This window comes from Globicephala melas, chromosome 4 (genome assembly GCF_963455315.2).
Source record: "Globicephala melas chromosome 4, mGloMel1.2, whole genome shotgun sequence".
NCBI lineage: Eukaryota > Metazoa > Chordata > Mammalia > Artiodactyla > Delphinidae > Globicephala > Globicephala melas.
The window spans coordinates 93,972,058-93,993,141 of NC_083317.1; the positions used below are offsets into that span (position 1 = coordinate 93,972,058).

General features: G+C 41.0%; 1 protein-coding gene across 3 annotated transcripts in view; it reads right to left on the reverse strand.

The window, feature by feature from the left end:
* FNDC3B (fibronectin type III domain containing 3B) overlaps positions 1–21,084 on the reverse strand; it is a 352,410-nt gene that overhangs the window by 33,932 nt on the left and 297,394 nt on the right. For 2 of the 3 annotated variants that reach the window (XM_030863519.2, XM_060298416.1), the window contains 8 exons: positions 20,787–20,858; positions 20,607–20,633; positions 18,583–18,701; positions 16,567–16,672; positions 15,491–15,663; positions 12,956–13,069; positions 12,487–12,636; positions 9,499–9,779 (listed from right to left, as the gene is read on the reverse strand). In XM_030863519.2, coding sequence (XP_030719379.1) covers positions 9,499–9,779; positions 12,487–12,636; positions 12,956–13,069; positions 15,491–15,663; positions 16,567–16,672; positions 18,583–18,701; positions 20,607–20,633; positions 20,787–20,858 — 1,042 coding nt within the window. The remainder of the gene's footprint in view (positions 1–9,498; positions 9,780–12,486; positions 12,637–12,955; positions 13,070–15,490; positions 15,664–16,566; positions 16,673–18,582; positions 18,702–20,606; positions 20,634–20,786; positions 20,859–21,084) is intronic. The other variant, XM_030863564.2, reaches the window with a different exon arrangement.

The following is a 21,084-nucleotide window of genomic DNA, read 5'->3' on the forward strand; positions in this document are numbered from 1 at the left end:
AGACAAAGGAACTAAAATCGCTAACACAAATCTGAAACATAAGAATAAAGTTGGAAGAATCACACTATCTGATTTAGATCTTACTATAAAGCTTCCTATAAAGTATTCAAGATAGTGTGGTATCAGACAGACACATAGACCAACAGAACCAACACATATATGGCCAACTGATTTTCAAAAATGTGCAGAATGAATTCAACGAAGAAAGAATAGTCTTCTTAACAAGTGGTATTGGAACAACTGGATATCAAAAGGAAAGATAAATAAATCTCAATCTAAACCTCAGATCTTATTCAAAAGTTAACTCATGGATCACAGATCTAAGTGTAGAATGTAAAATATAAAACTCTTAAGATGAAAACAGGAGGAAATATTTGTTACCTAGAATTAAAGAATTTTTAGATATGGTGTGAAAAGAATGTATCCAGAATGCATCTAAGACCTTTCAAATCTCAGCAGCAAAACAACACAAAACAACCCAACTAATAAAAAAAATGGGCAAAAGACTGGAACATTCCACCAAAGAGGATATACACATGGCAAATATGCACACAAAAAAGATGTTTAACATCATTAGCCACTAGGAAAATGCAAATTAAAACTACAGTGGGGTAATACTATATCCCTATTAAAATGGCCAAAATAAAAAATGCTTATTAATACCATTCTGGCAAGTATAAGGAACAACGGAAACTCTCCTATTTTGCTGGTGAGAATGCAAAATGGTATAGTTACATTGGAAAACAATTTGCTTACAAAGTTTCTTATAAACTTTAACATACATTTATCATATGACCCAGCAATCACACTTCTTGGACTTTACTCTAGAGGAATTAAAGTTTACGTTCACACAAAAGCCCGCACATACACGTTTATACCAGCTCTATTGATAATCACCCAAAACTGGATGAATATCTGCCTCACAGTTTGGAATGTAGCAAACACTTATCGCTGATAAAGTACAGCAAAAGTTCCATTACAAAGAGCCTTACTTTTCCCAGATTCTATTAAACTAGGGCTACATCAGGTCTCTTGTAGATAATGCAATGTCACTCTCTCAACATAGCACTGAAAGACTACAATAAACTCTTCTTTGCTTCCCAGCATGAGTCTTGTAAAATAGCTGCATGGTATTAAGATAAGAGTTGTTCCCCTGTGATTTGAAAAGTAAGAAATTTTTCTGCAACTGGAGAGGAAAAATCTTTTTAAAAAGGTGGTCATCATTGTGGTAGAAATTACTACCTTTTTTCCCTACTCAGGAAAAGGGGATTAAGCCAGACTTTAAGTCTCAGTCTTTTTTCAATGGTGTACAAATTTCCTCACCTACAAAGTTTATATCAATGTCTTTCCACTGTCCAGACTGCCATTCCTTCCCTTTATTCTGGGCAGAGGTATTCCTAGAGCCCAGAGGCCAAGATGCTTCCTTCCATCTGCTTGCCCATATTCCTCCAGAGCCAAGCTCACCTGTACTCAAGGTGATCCTACTGTTTTGCTCCATGCAGCCTCAACAGCCCTTTAGCTACATTAAGTAAAAGAAAGGAAGGTAATGGGTTGCTTTAGGTTGTTGTTCTGCTCAAGACAAAAAAATTATGAGATCCGAATCATTTATAAGAATTAAAAAATAGCTTATAATACACAAGTATCAAGCAGCAGAAAGAAATGTAGATTTAATATTTACTTTTGTAAATTCATTTTCTTCACAAGGCCTTCCCAGTATTTTGATAGGTACTAGGTTCCTAATATCTGTAGCTCTAGGGTTCTCTGACCTTTTAACTGGGAAGTATTTGGTAGGCATATGGAATGTTAGCCATACATACATACACATACACACACACACACACACACACACACACACATACACACACCAAGAACAAGAATACTATGGTAGCATTTTAACTCTCTTTAGCAGTGAAGCCTTTCTGCCTACTCTGCTCATCACTTTGGTGACCTTGGGGAAAGGATCTAACACCTTTAAGTAACAGTTTCCTCCTCTATGAAATCTTCGCTGCATTTACAAATAGGATTACTTAATTAAGATAAGGAATATGGGAAGTACTTTTTTAAAAATAAATTTATTTATTTAATTTATTTATTCTTGGCTGCGTTGGGTCTTCGTTGCTGCGCACAGGCTTTATCTAGCTGTGGTGAGCGGGCTTCTCATTGCAGTGGCTTCTTTTGTTGCAGAGCATGGGCTCTAGGTGTGTGGGCTTCAGTAGTTGTGGCATGCGGTCTCAGTAGTTGTGGCTCATGGGCTCTAGAGCGTAGGCTCAGTAGTTGTGGCTCACGGGCTTAGTTGCTCCGTGGCATGTGGGATCTTCCCAGACCAGGGCTCGAACCCGTGTCCCCTGCATTGGCAGGCAGATTCTCAACCACTGCGCCACCAGGGAAGCCCAGTACTTTCTATTTTTAATATTTTATACTTTGCCGTACAATCAGAAAAGGATTCAAGGTGGCTAAAAGCACTTTGGTGAACTTTGAAGTGCTACTTTATGGAGTTACTATTTTTATGACTTCTTTTAAGACCGTATTCCTTCCTAGAGCAGTGAAGAAAACGTGTTGGGGATCTATAGGAGCGGCACTGTACTGGGCACACAAACGTACATCTTCGTTTTAGTTGTATTACTACCACCACTTCACTTTATTACTTGAGGAATTTGCTGCTACGATCTATGTTTCTCCTTCCTCTAAATTACGGCCAAGGACACAGCAACAGCTAAAAGGACTGCCTTCTCAGAAGGTGAGATAACACCTTAGAAACAGATGAAAATGTTAATAACCACTGCAGCAAACAGCACTGAGGACTTGCTCTGTTCAAGGGACTATGCTATGGAGTAGGAACTAGTACAGTCGTCCCTCAGTACCTGCAGAGGATTGTTCCCAGGACTCCTGTGGATACTAAAATCCATGGGTGCTCAAGTCCCATATATAAAATGGCACAGTTCAGTCGGCGCTCTGTACCCGTGGATGCAGCGAGATGAGTGTGTTCTCTATCTATCTATCTATCTATCTATCTATCTAATCTATCTAGGCCACACCACGAGCCTCTCAGGATCTTAGTTCCCCTACCAGGGATTGATCCCACACCCCCTGCAGTGGAAGCGTGGAGCCCTAACCACTGGACCGCCAGGGAAGTCCCTTCTCTTGCTTTCAGAGCTGAGCAAACTGCAGTTCAACTCAGGTTAAATAACTCCATCTAATTGATACAGTGGCTACTAGGTGCTGAAGTCTAGATTTGATACTGTCTCTAATTTCTACCCCAACCCCATGAGGAAGGAATTACTCTATTTCACAAGTGCAGGAACTGAGGCCGCCTAGGTTCAGTCATTTGCACTAATCTTCACAGCAGATATAGGTCAGATCTGGGTGTGAACCTGGTCTTTCTAGGCTCAAAGTCTTCGTGCATTCTGACACACCATTCCCTCCAAGCATAATTTGAGCCAAACGCAGCTTCTAATCCAACCAAAAGATCATTTTAATTCAAACCACACTTTCAGTTCATCAACTGCCTTTTGCCAATGAAACAGACATTTAGAACAGTCAAATTTATCTTCACATTAGTAAAACAACTTCTGGCCTTGGAATGAACTGCCTAGGTTTTAAAATACTTGCTTCAATTTATTCAAGTAACAAAATGTGTTTCAGTAAAAATGCATGGAAAACATTTTTCCATGTAGCTGATGTACTGAGCTAATGTTAATCAGTTTTAATGATAAAGTAGCACTCAAAACTGAAATAGAACTGAGGAACTGATCAAATGAGGCCATGTCTTCTAAAAATATTAAGAACTCTTAGTCTAGGAGGCTGAGAAAACTGAACAAGGACTAAGGTAGTTAATATTTCTTTTGTCTTGGGATGAAAAATGCAGTGTGTGAAAATAATTTCCTAATCCCAGTGAGAGCTCATCCAGGACTGATTAAAAAAAACAACAACAACACTAACCTGAGGAACAATTCTAAAAATTCGCCTCAGAAAAAAACGATTTTCAAGTTTTATTAAATTAGTCTATCCCAAACCCAAACTTGAGACATTTTCTCTTTACCTGAAGTAACATGTTAATCTTGACATTTAGATAGGATCTGCATTTTTTTTTTTTAACATGCAAGGTGCATCATTTTCTGAAATCTTAAGCTCTGCAAAGTAAGTATAAGGGAAATGGAATTTTGCTTTCCAATTCAGGGAAGTGACTTAATTCTGAGACGCTCTACCTTGGCAGGACTAATGTGAAAAATCTCTTTAAGTATCTAGAAGTCTGCAGTATCCATCAATACACTGAAAATACTGATAAAATAAATTAAGAAGTATATTCTTTATAAATTTTGACTGAAAATCCACTATTAAAATATCTTCTAATTTTAGATGCCAAATACATTACTGCTTCAGAAGATCATAGCCTAACATAATGCACTTTACACACACACTCTCTCTCTCTCTCTCAAATGACACTATGTATGCTAAAAGAAGAATGACTTTGAAAACTGGGGAAGGTGACTTCTCAATCACAGTTAGCTGTCCCAGTACTCGGGATGCCTTGAGTGAGGGGACAGTGAAGACAGCCCCCCGCTTCCTCCATGAAGAGCTGGGGTAAGACAGGCCTAAGAAGCAAAAGATGGGCTTTTTAGCCCACCAATCTACCTAATCATCCAATTAAGAAGAGAAAAATATGAAGAAGTAGTATCATCTTCAGATAACTTCTGAGGAAATAATAAATAGTAGCTTAAATACAGAAAACCTCTTTAGGGGAAAAGATGTGTTCAGAGTAAAGTTACTCGGAGAAGGCTCCCTGGAAGGGTAACCTTAGCTAGCTCAGAGTCATGCCTCCCTTTAACCAAGCTACTTCTGACAGCTCCTCAGAGACCAGTGCCACATTCCGTCTCCAGGCACTTAGACCTGCTTTTCTTCGTGCCCTGTCTTGGCAGGAAAGAAACCTTAAATGTCTCCTGTGGCTTAAAAGATAATGCCAGATTCCCACACACATTTCTACCTGTAATCTGGTCATAACCCACCTGCCAGCTCCTTTCTTCCCTACCCTACCAGGCATTAGCAACAGATAATTTACTGAGTGCTTACTTACCAGGTGTCAGGTCCCACACAAGGTGCCTGAAGTCTAAAACATGACAACCCTATTATGTAAAGTAATTATCCCTTTTTTACAGATCAAAAAACTGAGGCACAGGGAGCCTAAATAGCTTGCCAGAGGTCACAGAGTCACCAAGTGAGAGACTCAGGATTGATGTCAAGGCTGTCTGACTCCAGTCCACTATTTTTAAACTACTTAGAACTTGTCCCCTTATAAAGCCCACTTCATCTTGTTAGAATGAAATGAGTTATGATTCACTTCTTGACAAGTTTATGCAGTTCTTGACATATACTAAGGACTCAACAAATGTTATTTTCATCCGCATTTTACCGAGCAAAAACAGCACAGCAGACAAATCTACCTTAAGTTTTAGTTATCTGACAGCTCAATATGAGTCAGACATATAATGAGGCTGCCAAAAAAAGTAATCTTAGGTGACCTTACTGACTGCTCAATATGGAGAACAGGGAAGGTGACAGTCTTGCTCTGCTCTGAGCCAGCCAGACCGTTCCTGGAGGTCAGGGCGCTAACTCATTAAAGAGGCCATCAAGAAACAGAAATCACCCGATGAAGAGGATTGAAGGGGTTATAGAAAACCCATGCCAGTGAAGACAGATCTGAATGAAGTGAAGATGGTTAAGTAGGAGACAGCTGAAATAATAAGATAATGATGTCTAGGCCCTAGGAGTGGGGCTCAGACCTCTGTATTCTGCAAAACCTCTCCAGGTGATTCCTAAATACATCAGCATTCCAGAATCATCGCTCTAGGGCAGAGTTCTCAAACTTTTAACATGCATCAGAATTTCCCGCAGGGCTAATTAAAGCACAGAGTGCTGGGCCCCACCCCAAGGGTTTCTGATTTGTAGGCCTCCAGTAGGGCCTGATACATTGCATTTTAATAAGTTTCTAGGTGATGCTGATGCTCTGGGGGAGAGCCCAGGACCAACTGAGTAGATTTTAGCTATAGAGGGGTTTTGACAAAATACAAGGGAACCTCTATAGAAATAGAGTTATCCACGACTGGAATGCACTGCCTGGCGAGTAGAAGCTGAAAACACTGCTCCATCACCGGAGATGCTCACGCCAGGGTGCTGGGAGGGGGTGACACCAGGCAATCTTGTCTCAGCTCACAAAGTCTATGGCTCCCTGTGGCAGGAAGCATGCAAACGAAACCTACTTCTCTGTTTTCAATAACATTTTTTTCTCTGCAAACCAAAACACAAACTCAGTTCTAAGCTTAAAAGTAATGTCTTTAAAAATATCATTGTAATTCCAACCAAATTCTATACAGGGTGTCAGCAAGCCAGTGGACAGTTTGGCAAGCACCGGTGGAGAAGGGATGGATCCATTTCTGTGTCAGTAGGTTGGCTGGAGAGGTGCACATTTCTGTCCCAGCAAGACAGAGAAAGGATATGCTCTGTGTGAGAACAACGTGTAACTGCTAAACGTTAAAAACGACAACAAAAACCCAAAAGAAACAAGCCCCATTGCCGCTTAAAATGTTTCTTTCCACATTTTTATCTAGAACATCATGATCTGTTCACTTATATTTTAACCAATTTATGGGACAAAAAAAGGTGAGGTAAAAGTTGATTGGACTAAAATTATACCCTTAGTTCCCTGAAATACTCATTTTGTATTTCACCACAGTTACTGCAATTGTGTTTTTGAAACATAAAAGAACAAGACTATGGGTTGACTGGAGTTCTACTATAGAGAATCCAATTAGGTGCTATAGGAATAAAATTCCTTGAGTTGGACAAAGATGACCTTAAATGTGAAACATCCAATTTATTGATTGATTGGCCAGCAAATACTCTGGCTAAATCTTTTTTTTCTTTGCCAATAACACAATATGACTTAGGGCCAAAGATCTGTCTTTTCTAAAGCTGTACATTTTTCATGCAATCTGTCTAAAATGATGTCTTACAAGCTACCATGTAAGGTTAAGAGGTGACATCCTCCCAATGTGACTTTCCATGTTCAGCTCAATATAGCTAGCCTTGCATATTAATACTGAAATGAATTATTTATGCTACATCCATTAAATACTTTTTAAATAGATTCTTGAGGTTTCACTATCCAAATCTAAACTGTACATTACTAAATCATTTCATCTTCTCCAAAACAGAATTAATCTCTGAGGTACTTTTTAACATGTCTTTCATCAACCACTTATGTGGAAGATATTCTTGATAATTTCCACTGTAACTGGCATTTCATCAATAAGCAAAGATCCCCTAGGTCAGTTCCTTCATTTGAGCTTTTGACCTCTAGATTTCTTTCTTGAAGTCATTCAACTATATGTTGACTAATAAACATCAGCGTTCCTCCAATATCAACCTTCTAAAAGCCGTAAAGTTTTATAATCATTTAAGCCACCTTTAAGGTATGCATAATGGCAGGAAGAAGCAAAATTCTCAGGCTGACACCTTGCCCTAAAAGCCCTTTTATGATTTCTGACCCGAATGTTCAGAGGACTGACCTGCGGGTCTGAGTCCAGTCTGCGTAGACATGGGGTGGATCACACTGGACAAAAGACCTTTCAGTGAGCCCTGAGCCAGTGGCTTCTTCATAGGTTTTCTGGCCTGAGGAATCCAAGTCAGGCAATGTTCTGGACATGCAGTCTCTTAGAAACAGCTAGGGGATGACATTCACTTGGTCATTTCCCCCCCAGAGAGACACCTCATGGTCAGGTCTCCTTAGAGCATCACCACTGGGGAATGTCCCTGAGGTCAAGTTCTGGGTTTAATTCACCTCTGGATTCCGTCAGGACCTGATTAGAGTGCTCTGGACACAATGGTCAGTCGGTATTTGGTTAGCAAACGAAGGTGGTGGCTGGTTTTCTGAGATTGGCTACAATGCTAAAAATGAAAAAATGCCCTTGGCCTGCCTCTTCATCCATTGTAAGTCATACCGTCTTTATTCAGTTTCTAACTTGATTCCCACTTCAAACCATCCCTATCATTCTGAACCCTGGGTCTTCCTCTCTGAAACGCCAACAGGACTCTGTACAGTGTTATTTTCAGCCTGTGAGGTCACAAGCATCTGCTATCTTAGGTTGCTGTTAAGTGTCCCCCAACTCCGAGTGCTCTGAGGGCAAGGATAGTGTTTATCACTATTTCATAGACCCACAGTGCATAAGTACTGTGCCCCAGAGATTTCTTAAAAGAAGGAAAGACTAAACAAAAGACTGTCACTGTTTTGAAAAGCAAAATGAATACACTTATATGCATCATTCACAAAAGGCTTGGTAAGAGAGGGAAAGCAGAGATAGCATGCTTAGGCAGGATGGGACTTTTGTATCTTACAGCTGTTAAGCTGGTTTCTTTCTTCAGTTTCTGGGGATAAAAAAATGTAGTCTATTAGATTATAACATTAGAAAGCACTGCAGAAAAAAAATAAGTGAAATGATAAACCCTTTTCTAGCAGCAAGTTTACCTGCCTGCCCTACCCCAAGAAGAACTAGTTTTCCTGGGTGAAGGTCTTGGTGATGATGGAAATCACAATCCCTGTTACTGTGCGCGTGCTGTGTACAGCTGGGCTCTATACGAGCATTTCATATTTGTTTGCTCACTCCTTACAACAGGCTTTTGAGGTAAGTAATCTTGTTCTCCTCACCCTGTGGAAGCAGCTGGGACACCGAGAGGTTAAGTAACTTGCCCAAAGACACCGCTAAGGACCTGTATCTGAATCTGTGCTCTCCTTCACCTCGAGAAGCCGTTTAATCTCACAAAGGGCACTGGACTAACCAGATGGTTCCTGCACTCCTCTAACGCTCATCCTAAACTTCTGTTTTGGTCCCCCCAGCTATGGCACCCTGGGGACAGAGTTAAATGACTTGAAATCGTAAGAGGCTATGTTGAGAAAAAGGTGTGTGAGAAGAGGAAGGTAAGGTGCTGGCTCCCTGACAGGAACTCTGGGGAAAAGAAAGAATGCAAGTGGTAACTGAGCTTCGCTGGGTGGAGTGTGATGTAACGTCTTTTCACTGGCCCCTCGTGAAATCCTGAGCAAAAGCTCCATCACAAATGCTCTGTGACAGTGTGTCTGCTTTGGGGGATCAGAAGTATGGCAGAGCCCTGCTTCAGAGGTGGACCAAGTACATGCTGGGGACAGAGGGTGTCCATAGTGATGAGTCACAGTAAAAACACGAAGAAAAGTAGTTTATCAAAAAAAACAACAAGGAGGAACTGATTTGAAATGGTAGGTGAAATTCCCCCTCAAGGGTTAGGATTTGTATCAATTTATAACCGACTCATAAAGTAAAAAGTAGTATGAGTTTTTAAGCTATATTAGCATTTGGTACTCAAATATATTAAGAGTGACTAGAATTCACCCATTTGGCCTTTAGGACCTGAAGGCTCTGTAGCCCCAAGTGCTGACGTGTCCACGCAGCTTTATTTCAACTTTCCTGCACTCACCGGTAGGTGGTTTCCGGAAGGAGGTCTTTCATAACGTGGGTGGTGGTGTTGCCCACAGTGATGCTAGTGTCTCCAAGATCAATATTATAAGCAAGGATGTCAGATCCATTATTGCACGGTTCTTCCCAGCTCAGTACAAGGCACACAGAAGGCGGATCAGGATAGGCGTTGAGGGTCTCCTCCTCCAGGACACACAGAGTGGAGACAGGGTCAGGGGCAGATGCTGGCGTCTGGCAAAGGACAAGCTCACTGTATGGTCCTGCTCCAGCTTGATTAACGGCCTAAAAAACAGAATAGCGAGACAAAGTCCACATTACCCCATGAGCACATTCTAATGCCTCCACATTAGGCGTTAAATAAGTCTAAAGTAACATACGATTACTGCTAGAAATGGAGGTAGAAATAAATCCTCCACAATGTTTATGTTAATACCACTTTCTAAAAAATACCAATCACATCTTCTCTGCTAATAAGAGAGAACATTGCCATCACCGTTTCTTATGAAAAATAGTTTAAAAATAACACTTTATATTTGCATAGCCCACTTCAGTTTATGTATTGTCTTATGCAATCGTCACAATAACCATCTGAGGTAGATAATATATGGCAGGTATTCTTATCTGCCTTTCACAGAGGAGGGAACTCAAAGTCAAATTAAGTACTCAGGCCCCAGATTTAGATGCCAAGCTGGGACCCAAATTCAGTAATCTGACTTTTAACTCAAGTGCTGCTCTGGAAGAGCTATAGGAATTTTAGAAAAGATACCTACTGTTTTCCATGTGAATGCTAAATTCGTACCTGAAGTCAATGCTCAGCCCTCATCTGACTTTACCTGAGCGTCACCACTGACACCTGATCACTCACCGCTTTCAAATCCTCACTCACTCGGTCTCTGGGACCATCTTCTTGTTTCTATTTTGCCGCTGCTGCTGCGTCTGTCACCTCTCCTGGCTGCTACTCGTTACCGGGACCTTTCAGCACTGGAGGGCACCAGGCCGTGGGCCTTGCACACCTCTCTGTCATCTCTGCTTAAACTCTTGGACATCTCATCTTGTCTCAGGGAAATATAATGCCATTTATATCCTACTCCCAAATTTATTTGTGTAGCTCAGACCTCTGCCCTGAATGCGAGGCTAGTGTATTCAACTGCCTACTGAATAGTTCCACTTAAATGTCAAATAGGCATCTCAAACTTAAGTGTCTGTACAGCTCTAAGACTCCACCCCATTCCTGCTCATCAAAAACCCCACTGTACCTCCTGTGGTTTTCCCCATCCTTCAGGTTGTTCAAGTCATTATCTCTGAGTCACTGTTGGACATCTTTCTTCCTCTCATACCCCTGCCCAAAGCATCAGCACATCCTTTCCCAGCCTAGTCCAACTACACTCTTTCATATCTGGTTGCTGTAATGACCTCCTAACTGGTACCTGTGTCAGCCCTTGCCCCACAGTCTGTATTCACTGTCCCTTTCAATGGCCTCTCACTGGATACAGAATAACCTCTGAAGGCCTCACAACTGCCTAGAAGACCCTATCTAATCTGCTCACCGCCACCACCTTCCCAAAGAACCCAGGACCGCTCTGCCTTCATCGTCCACTACCCTCCCTCTCACTCGCTCTGCTCCAGCCACACTGGCCTCCTTGCTGTTCCACAGGGACACTAAATTTGCTCTCATCTCAGGGCCTTTGCAACCTGCTGCCCCTTCTGTCCACAGAGCTTTTCCCCAGACATCTACACAGCCCATTCAATCGTATTCTCAGGCTTCTCTCGAGTGTTGCCTTTTCAGGGAGACCTCTTTGAACACCATATTAAAACTTACAGTCACCCCTACCCCAACACCCGTGACCCCACTCATTTCTTATTTCCCTTCTCTGCTTTTATTTTCATCATAGCATTTGTCACCAGTATAGTATTTATTTCATTTAATTACTCCCTGATTAGAATGTAAGTTCCACAAGGGCAAGGCTTTCGGGTTCACTGCTGTAGCCCTGGCAACTAGAACAGTACCTGACACAGAGTGTGTGCTCAATAAATGTTATTAACAATATTTTTTTCCTTATAAGAACATTTGGGGATTTCCCTGGTGACGCAGTGGTTAAGAACCCGCCTGCCAATGCAGGGGACATGGGTTTGATCCCTGGTCCAGGAAGATCTCACATGCTGCGGAGCAACTAAGTCCATAAGCCACAACTACTGAGCCCACGTGCCACAGCTACTGAAGCCCGCGCGCCTAGAGCCCGAGCTCCGCAACAAGAGAAGCCACCGCACCGCAATGAAGAGTCGCCCCCTCTAGCCCCACGCGCAGCAACAAAGACCCAACGCAGCCAAAAAAAAAAAAAAAAAAACAAACATTGGCAACTACCTTACAAAAAAATGAAGGTGAAGTACTCTAAAATCTCGTTTACTTCATGGGAGAGCTGATGAGGACAAATTATAATACAAAAGAAATTATTCTTCATGTTATTCTATTTGGACACCCAAGTGGAAGCTTACAGATAACAAGCCTTGTTAATGGTCACTGGGACGTGGGAGGTGGGTCTTAACAACTACTCTAGTGTTTGTTTTTGGCTCCATTTAACATCTGGAATGGGAAGTTTTATATGTTTTTTGCCTTTTGTCTAAGTGGCTTTCCCACCAAAATGCGCATCTCAGAAAATTCATACAGAAGGTATCTTCCCTAAGAAGCTGTGCCACCTTTGCCTTGGACTCGGTCCTTCATTCAGTGAATTAACCAGCAAGCAAGATGCAAGCGTGGTGAGAAGTACAGTGGAGATGATTCTGGTTTTGTTCCTACTTTTTAGGACCTCTTGGAGAAGTAAAAATTAACTGTAAAATACCAAAACAATTACATTTATTTTTATTTAAAAGGACTCTTTTTTTCCATATCGCCCCTCCTGATGGCCTCCATCACGAGCCTTTGAGTAAGTTTCCCAGAGTCTATCATGGAACACCAGTATTTGTGAGAGATGTCCGAATAGTGTCAGCCTACCTGTAACCTACAGCAATACTGTGCAGCAGGCAACAGATCCCTCATTTCAAAGCCGGTGTCTGTCCCATGATAAATGAGTTCTAAGGATTCTTCATCTTCTCCCCACTCCAACCTGTACTCTGAGATATCAGCACCAGAGCTTTCAGGACTCTGGAAAACGGAAATTTAAGTGGTTAATTTCATTGAAAAGAAAATCCTATGATGTTTGTGTTCAATTGACTAATCCGAGAAAGAGAGCAACATGCCTTAGGATATTTCAAATACATGAAAAGAAAAGCATGAAAAAGATACTCAATTTCCTCTCAATTCTGACCAGTGGTAAAATTTCCATAACTCTTGGCAAGCGCCAAGGCAGATGACTGTGTAAAACCTGTATGTGAACTTAAGCTTTGTGGGTCCCTCATAACTTGCACTGGGGGGCAGATAAAGTAGAAGAAACAAACTGATGCAGAACATGTGCCTGACTTACCTCCCAACTCACTAGGACACATCCATCAGGCGTAAAAGAGATACAAGGTGCTTTGCACTGTCCAGGAGGCCCTGCAGCCGTGGTAATTTCTGAGACATCAGAATAGGGACCATACTGAAAGACAAAAACACATGCGTGCTTGTAGGTGTGTGTGTGTGTACACAACACAAGCTTATAACCAAACAAGGGCTAAGCTAATGCCATCATCAATACAATTGATTAAAAGTATTACCTAATGGTCTTCACTTTCAGTTGAATATGTAGGTTTTCTTCTAACATACATTCCCTAAGTAGTAAATGTCTATTTTATAAATATATATTTTTTTAATTCAAAAGGATTAGAAAGTTGGTTTACTAAACATTTTTGCTGTGACCTAAGAAACAAAAAATGCTGACTTTTGCTACATCACAGCATTCTCCTTTAATTTCTCAGAAGGCTTCAAAGAAAACTAAGTCAGATGCACACTGCAGTTTAATTTTTAATGCCCAAAAATCTTCGTGGGATTGTTGGTTATCAAATTTTGAGTACTTCTTCTAGTTACTGGTATTTTCCGTTTTGAAAACCAATGGTCCTGTTAATGTTTTCTCAGCATGTCTCCCACCACCTCAACTATTTGAAGGTTTACACTGCACTCCTCTCCTCCACCACCATCAGTGACCACACTGCTCAGAGCCAGCCACCGCTACAGATTTAAAACACGTCGAGAGAACCATCACCACCATGTTAACAGTGGAATATGTGATACTTCAATGAGCTGGGGCAAAGAGTGAAGTAATTTTCAGGTTAATGAAGTATGTGACTGTGTTTTTCAAAATGGAAAAAAAAGATTAAAAAAACAAAAAAAACCCCAAACCTCTCACATTTTCTAACAATATAACCTGCAAATATACTGGGGGTGGGGGAGAAGCTCTCTGAAGTGGCCCACAGAAGGTGATTATGAGTCAAATATATGGTTAACTTCCAATGCAACAGAATTTAAAAACAAGGCTGAAGATACTTTCTTTATATGATAAATTAGTGAAAGGAGAAAGTAAAACTCAAGTCAGCCCAGTTGCACATTTATCTTTTTTTTTCCTTTTTAACAGCACATTTATCTTTATCATGAAAAGATAAAAAAAAATCCCTCTGAAAAATTGATGGGGAGAAGCACCAGATTAACAGTAAAATAGGATTTCTTCTGCAGCATCAGTGATCATCACCATCCATCCTCTTTTTTTTTGCATCACGCGGGCCTCTCACTGTTGTGGCCTCTCCCGTTGCGGAGCAACAGGCTCCGGACGCGCAGGCTCAGCGGCCATGGCTCACGGGCACAGCCGCTCCGCGGCATGTGGGATCTTCCCGGACCGGGGCACGAACCCGTGTCCCCTGCCTCGGCAGGTGGACTCTCAGCCACTGCGCCACCAGGGAAGCCCCCATCCTCTTTTTACTTATAAAAGTTTGGGTGCATAGGCTTTCTTATCTTCTCACCAATACATTTTTATTGTTTAGTTTTGTGTGTGTGTGTGTGTGTGTGTTTTAATTTAAATACCTGTATCTGAAATTCTTTCCTAATGAGCAATTAGAAGAAATCCAGCTCCTGTTAAAGGCTTGTGATCATACTTCAGACCAAATGTTTTCATAGTCAGCATGGCTAACACGAAATGGACTAAAGACAAACATACTTTGCTTCTGAAAGGCGTGAACAGGACCACCGAGAACTAGAAGAGTCATTGTCAACTTCTTGTCACTGTCAGTGGGCTTTCTTACTTGTAAAAATCTCATCAATTAATGACATCTATTTATCTGCATGGAGTACATCTATACACACCACTGGCACCCTGTGGGCCTTTAGCAGCGGTTTGCTCTACCCACACCCTTCTACCTTCTTTTATGTTTCTGCCCATCTTTGACACACCAAAAAGCCCTGTAGTTTCTGGGTCACTTCACTCTCATTATGAATTGCCCCCCAATCCATATCACTCTGCAATTAAAAAAAGACAAAAACCAATCACCTTTGTGGATATAATATAGACATACTCTTCCAATCTCTAACAGCCCACCTCAACAACTTCAGATGGAGTAGTAAGAAGGACCAGAGAGTTCTACAGTTTTCACTTGAAATAAACGAAAAAAAAAAAAAAAATACTGGCCTCCCTAGCCTCTACCCCAGTCCAGTTTTAAAAACTGATGTAAGACATTGCTGGGTAATTTAGACAATATGATAAAGAAATATTATGTAGTCCTAGTTTCCCATAACTAATTTATACAGTCGATGAGAAAATAGGAAATTATTTTAAAAACTACCAAAAGCATCTAAAGGGTGATGTTGTTATTAACCTTGAACTCTATCTTAATAGAATGATATGAGGACAAAACAAAATTTCCAATGTTGGGTCTACGTGAAATCAAAACAGTGTATCTTCAGAAATTAGATTTTACATACACTTCTTTAATGGTTGTCAAGGTGGGACAGATACTGCTAAGGATTTTAGGAGGGTAGAAACAGAAGTGCCGGGACCTTATATCTCTGTTACGGTGTATAAGCGTGTACTCACCCCTCCATCATTCAGAGCTCTCACCCTGAAGCGATACATGGTTCCGGGAAGTAGGTTGCCAACGGTGCACTCAAGCTCGGGCCCGTGGTACACCTCCGAAGCTACATCCTCAGGTTCCGTCATCTCCACGCTGTACTCTGAGACCTCACAGCCACTTTCAGAGGCAGGAACATCTGGGAAAGGAGAATGTTTTTCATATCAGAACACTTTTGTGTTTCCAGTTGACCCTATCACACCTCACTTTCCACAAGGTTTGCAAAATATCACGTAGGTGGCCTGTCCTCGGTATTTACAAAAGAAACCCCACTCCAAAAAGAAAGATATACAGAAGAAAGTTTTTGAATGATGTTATCCATACTTTCCAAAGCAAGTACGTTTAATGATATTAACAAAATTCCAAAACTGTAGAACTTTTAGGCAATTCCTTTATATTCTAATGCCAGGTAAACACAAGAAATAGAGGGGAGAAAATCTTCTCCTTAACTTGAAACCAAAGGACACATTAAATCAAGTTAGAGGACCCAAAACTGGCACACTATCTTATTTTAGGCATAAGTGATGGGGAACAATAGTCTGACAGCGTTTTGCAGGTTTATATTTGCAGTTTTACATGCTTGTAAATTGTTGACCCGACAGGAAATGCTAATACAGTTTGAGTCGATACAGTAAAACACCAGGACCCACGCTTAACAAGGCAGCAAAGATGAGGAGGAATTAGATGTTACCTGATGAACTATTTCTTGGTTTAACCTCTAAATTGAGCACAACTTTTATTTTATGAATAAAGCTGAAAAATTCCTGAGAAGACTGGCTGCTCTGAAACATTTTCTATAAAAGTGCCCTCTGAGGGTAGAGGATGAACAGCACGTGTGGCAACATCAGGAATACAGGAGGGTGAGTGACAACGTGGGGAGAATACAAACCCAAGCCCATGTACATTGAACAGAATATGGGCATTTTCAATAGAAACAAATATGGTTTTCAGAAGGGAGACCTGGAACTTGATTACAAAGCATGAAGTCTTAAACTCAATCTCCACTTGTCCAAATTGGCAACGTGAAGATGTGTTCACTCACCCCACTCTAAGTGGACTTCTTTGTGCTTTGGTCTACCCAAAACCCTCGGTGGGCGACACTGACCTGGTGCAATGCTTAGTGTGCGAACAGGGAGACTTTCAGAACACTGCAGGAGAAATACAGGAGAGAATCATCTCTTAGTTACTTTGAATTTATCAGAGCTCTATACACCAAGCAAATTCCACCCCATACCTGCAAATGCTTCCAAAGAGGGTTACACATTGAATGTTTACACTTTTTATGCAATAAGATCTTCGTCTCTGTGGTGTGTGTGTGTGTGTATGTGTTTGTTTTAAGTATGGACATATACCGCATACAGCACTGGTAAAAATAATTATTTCTGATGTCAGATTTGTAGGTTGACTTTCTGAGTGTTGTGTATCCTAAGCACACTGTTATTTTCCTTTAAACAAAAATTAGAGACCCTTCAGGAGGACAGAAGAGAACACAAAACAACAGCTGGATGCAGTTCTTAAATGGTGTCATAAATGGCCAACCATCCACATACAGAGCAGAAAAGCAAATAAAGTCAATATTAATCAACTGAGTCTGACATTAACCAGCAGGTTCTGTTAATACTAAAATCAGCAGGCCTTCTTTTTTGCAGGATCTGGTTGCGTAAGCCTGGTCGTATGGAAGCTGACCCCTTTTTGAGACAGGAGGAGCATGGTAGACCTATGCAGCTCAACCAAATTCAGCCTCCATCCTGAGGAGACGAGGTGCAGAGAAGATGTACTTAGGCATTCAAGGAGCGCTGCCGCTTCTGTGTAGGCTTGTGCAGCACCTCGCATGTAAGAGGAACTCGCTGATCATCTGTAGCTTTGATGTGGACATCCCCACCCTGGGAGGCACTGCATAAACGTCGTCTAGGTGGACCTTTTTTTTTTTACCTCAGAAGTCTGTCTATATGGACAGTCTAGACATCATAGTACCACTATCCTCGGGGGGAAAAGAAAATAAACATAAAACGACGTCAGAGGTGGGCTGAGTGGCAAAATTCGGCACCTAATGGCAGGTGTTCTTTTGAAAAGTCAACCCAGTACAGGGTAACAAGGTTATAAGCCACCACTGCGCGTGCACTCTCTCTCAATACTAATGGTTTCAAAACCACAATGTTAAACATCTCTACAATGAAAACATCTTTTACCATATTGCCTCTCACTCACTTTCTGAATGTTAACACCATTTAGATAATAACTACTGATATCTCATTTCTAGAGCACTTCATGTGTACATGTTACGTTGTTTTGAGCCTATGAGAACACTGTGAAGTTGAAACCAAGTTTCCTGACGTGTTGAATGGTTGGTCTAAGGTCATATAAATTGTAGACAATGGTGGTGATCCTTTTGTGATGTATAAAAATATTGTCACTATGTTGTGGACCTGAAACTTATGTAATACTGTAAGTCAATTATACTTCAATTTAAAAAAAAGAAAGAGACAGCAAGAGAACTGGGGCTGCCTACAGATGTGTAGGTTGGGCACTGCGTAATCACAGGCGGTGCCTTTCAGCTCAGTCATCGTAGATTTATGTGGCTTTTACAATAATTTTCCAGCAGATGGCAGCAAAGTATCTCAAGGAAGGTGTGTCTCTCATTTTCACAAAACTGCCAGATGTGGTACAAGAAAAGCTGTGCTGGAGGCCGTATCTTTTTTTGCTCTAAATTCTACGCTTTTCTATCATTGCAATAACTGAGATTCACCCCCTTATTTATTAGCTAATGAAAATTGCAGACCACCCTCAATTTTCAACTGTCAGGTGATCATGGCAAAGTCTTCTGAGAAATTAAGTGAGGGATGTACTTGGAAAGCAGCACAATTCAGTTGAGAATCATTTGGGTCTATCTTTTGATACCCACTAAAGCACAATTTGGAAAACTCTGAATTCATGACGTGATACCATGGCAGGCTGCATTACCAAGATACATTTTTAAACAGCAATTTATTCTGATGTTATAGATGGGTTGTCTGAGTTGGACCAAAGATGTTTACTTTTATACTGAAACAAAACCAACCTGACTGTGTCCACCAGTACTTATGCAGCATGCTCGGAGTTTGTACAAAGTGCCTGGTTTCAAGTGGGTGAAAGTGTACTCTGTAGCCGACCCACTGTAGGCCACTTCCCACTGACTCGCTGCAAAACAAGACCCGTGTATGAGATTATGCCTTTTGTAAAAACGTAACAGTACCAACCATTCCTGATAAGAAAAAGCTCTAAGTGGTTTCCATGAAAACCAGCATCTCCTATTCTTTCTTTTTTCCTAAACAGCCACAGTGCCCTCTTTCCATCTCCTTTACAAAGTTAAATACTAAAATAACATGGAGTCATTTTTAATACTTAGTACTGCTGGCTAGACTACTTATATCACCATGATTACGTTTGCTGACTGTGAGGTTGGGATGCTGGAAAGCACACGAAATCTGCAGCTTGCCCCGCAGCAGGAGACAGCGGATGGTGTTGAGCAAGCTAGGAAGTGGTGATGGTGTGAGAAGCCCCTGAGGCCAGCTGGGCAGGCGGAAGGCTGCTCGGCCACAAGGTTCCTGGTCAGACCAGGGCACCACTGAAGAGTTTCTCCTGGCTCTTATCTGCCCGGAGGTCACAGTGAGTGAAACCTCCCCCTCCCCATACAGACCAAGTCCTTTGGGTAAAAGGCCTGCTGTCTCCATGGAGCCCCACTTAAAAGACAAAAACACCTGAGGGAGTGACATTAAAAATGAAACATTCAGTGTGACCCAGGTTATCTGACCACTTCTCTGGAATAAAGCAAGCAAGCAGAGCCACTGGAGGGGCCTGGGTGAAGCTGATGCCACCAGGTGAAGAGCACTGGGGATGCTTCGACTGACGGCCTGCCTGCCCCACAAATCTGGGATGTTTATCCTCCTCTGTCTTGCTCCCACTAACACAATGTTTCCAGCAGACTATTTTAAAGGAGGCCTTTACTCCATGCAGTTGTTTTAGGGAAAATACTTTTACCCTGTTCCATGATAGTTACTAACTTCCACAAATGCCCTCAGCTGCTTATTAGGTCAGATTTACAATGAAGCCACGTGCACTAGGGCCATATGACAAGGGGGAATATTAAAGACAGTCATCCTGACATTACCGATCAAACAACCTGCACTGAAAAGGCAACTGGGAACAAGGACTACCGAGGAGATTCAATTAATCATTGACGTCACGCACTGGCAACGTTGTTAACTTTTAGGTACAGATGGCATCTACTTTTGATCTGTCACCAGTGGTCAAGAGAGCCACAAAAATTCAAAATATATTTAAGTTTTCACGATGAGCCACCGCACATCCGTGACTTCTCTCCTAGGTCAGATTTTTAGCATAGAATGTGATTTTATGTTAAGAACAGCTGTGCCCATCTCAAAGCATTTTCATGTTTTTCAGCTTAAAATAGGGCCCAACTGACATGAAAAACAAAACACTCCAGGTGGCTATCGTGGCACAGAATAAAAAGCAAGCCACACACCTGCATTGCTTGTTTGTAAAAGCTGCTGTTAACTCTTTCCTTTTTTCCCATATGCATCACTTTTTTAAAAAAAATTTAAGTTACAGGGATTATTAGAGTGGTGAGATGGGTGTCATTTTTAAAGTTCGGATGACTATACTTTTTTCTATTAAAGCCTAATAAATTTTATCAGAAAGAAGATCTAAGAATTTTTTAAAAGACACTATAAAGGGAATCTGATCTGTAACACTGTCCCACTTTAATTCACCTCGTCTGACTAGTAATGAAGAAATAATATGACTCAGAAATCACAACAAAAATGAAGACATTTTCTGAACTTGTTACAAAGCGTGACACTTGTCAATAGCCCACAGCAATACTATATTTTGTCATCCTTTGTGCACCAAACTCATTTGCTGTCTCCAATTTACCCTTCCTGCTGATTGCTTCTGACACTTTCTCTGCTTATAAGAATTTCTAGAGAAAGCGTGCCAAGAGAGATAAAAAACACATTTATTCTATTAATTGGGACCTCTGGTTTAAAGAAATGACAGAAAATTTTAAAAACGACAAAAACGTACATTTCAAGCAGACTCTGATCCCCGATGCTGTGTTTGAAAGAAAAAACTGTCAATATGTGATTAAGGCTTGTTTATTGTAGTACCTCTATCAATAGAATTAATGATTGCCCGCTATTATTATATAAATGTTTATCTTATTAGAAAACAGGACTTGAACAAAACAATTTCTACAAACTTCACCTTCAGAATTTCCATCAGTAATCTCTAGCAAGTACTTGAGTATTTCTGAACCACCGTTGTCCTTTGGAGGATCTGGAAAGTAAGCAAATGCCTTATTAGTTATAAAAGTGTATTGATTTTTGTTAGTAAATATTATTAGCACACATAGAATCATATAATATACTGTCTAAATTCTGGATTCAACCAAAAGGCACAATAATTAATATATTATTTCACCCAACTCCTTTCTCGAAAAACAAAGGAAACAAAACCACAAAACCTTCTGATTATCAAAGCGTAGAGCTAGAAATGTCAAAAA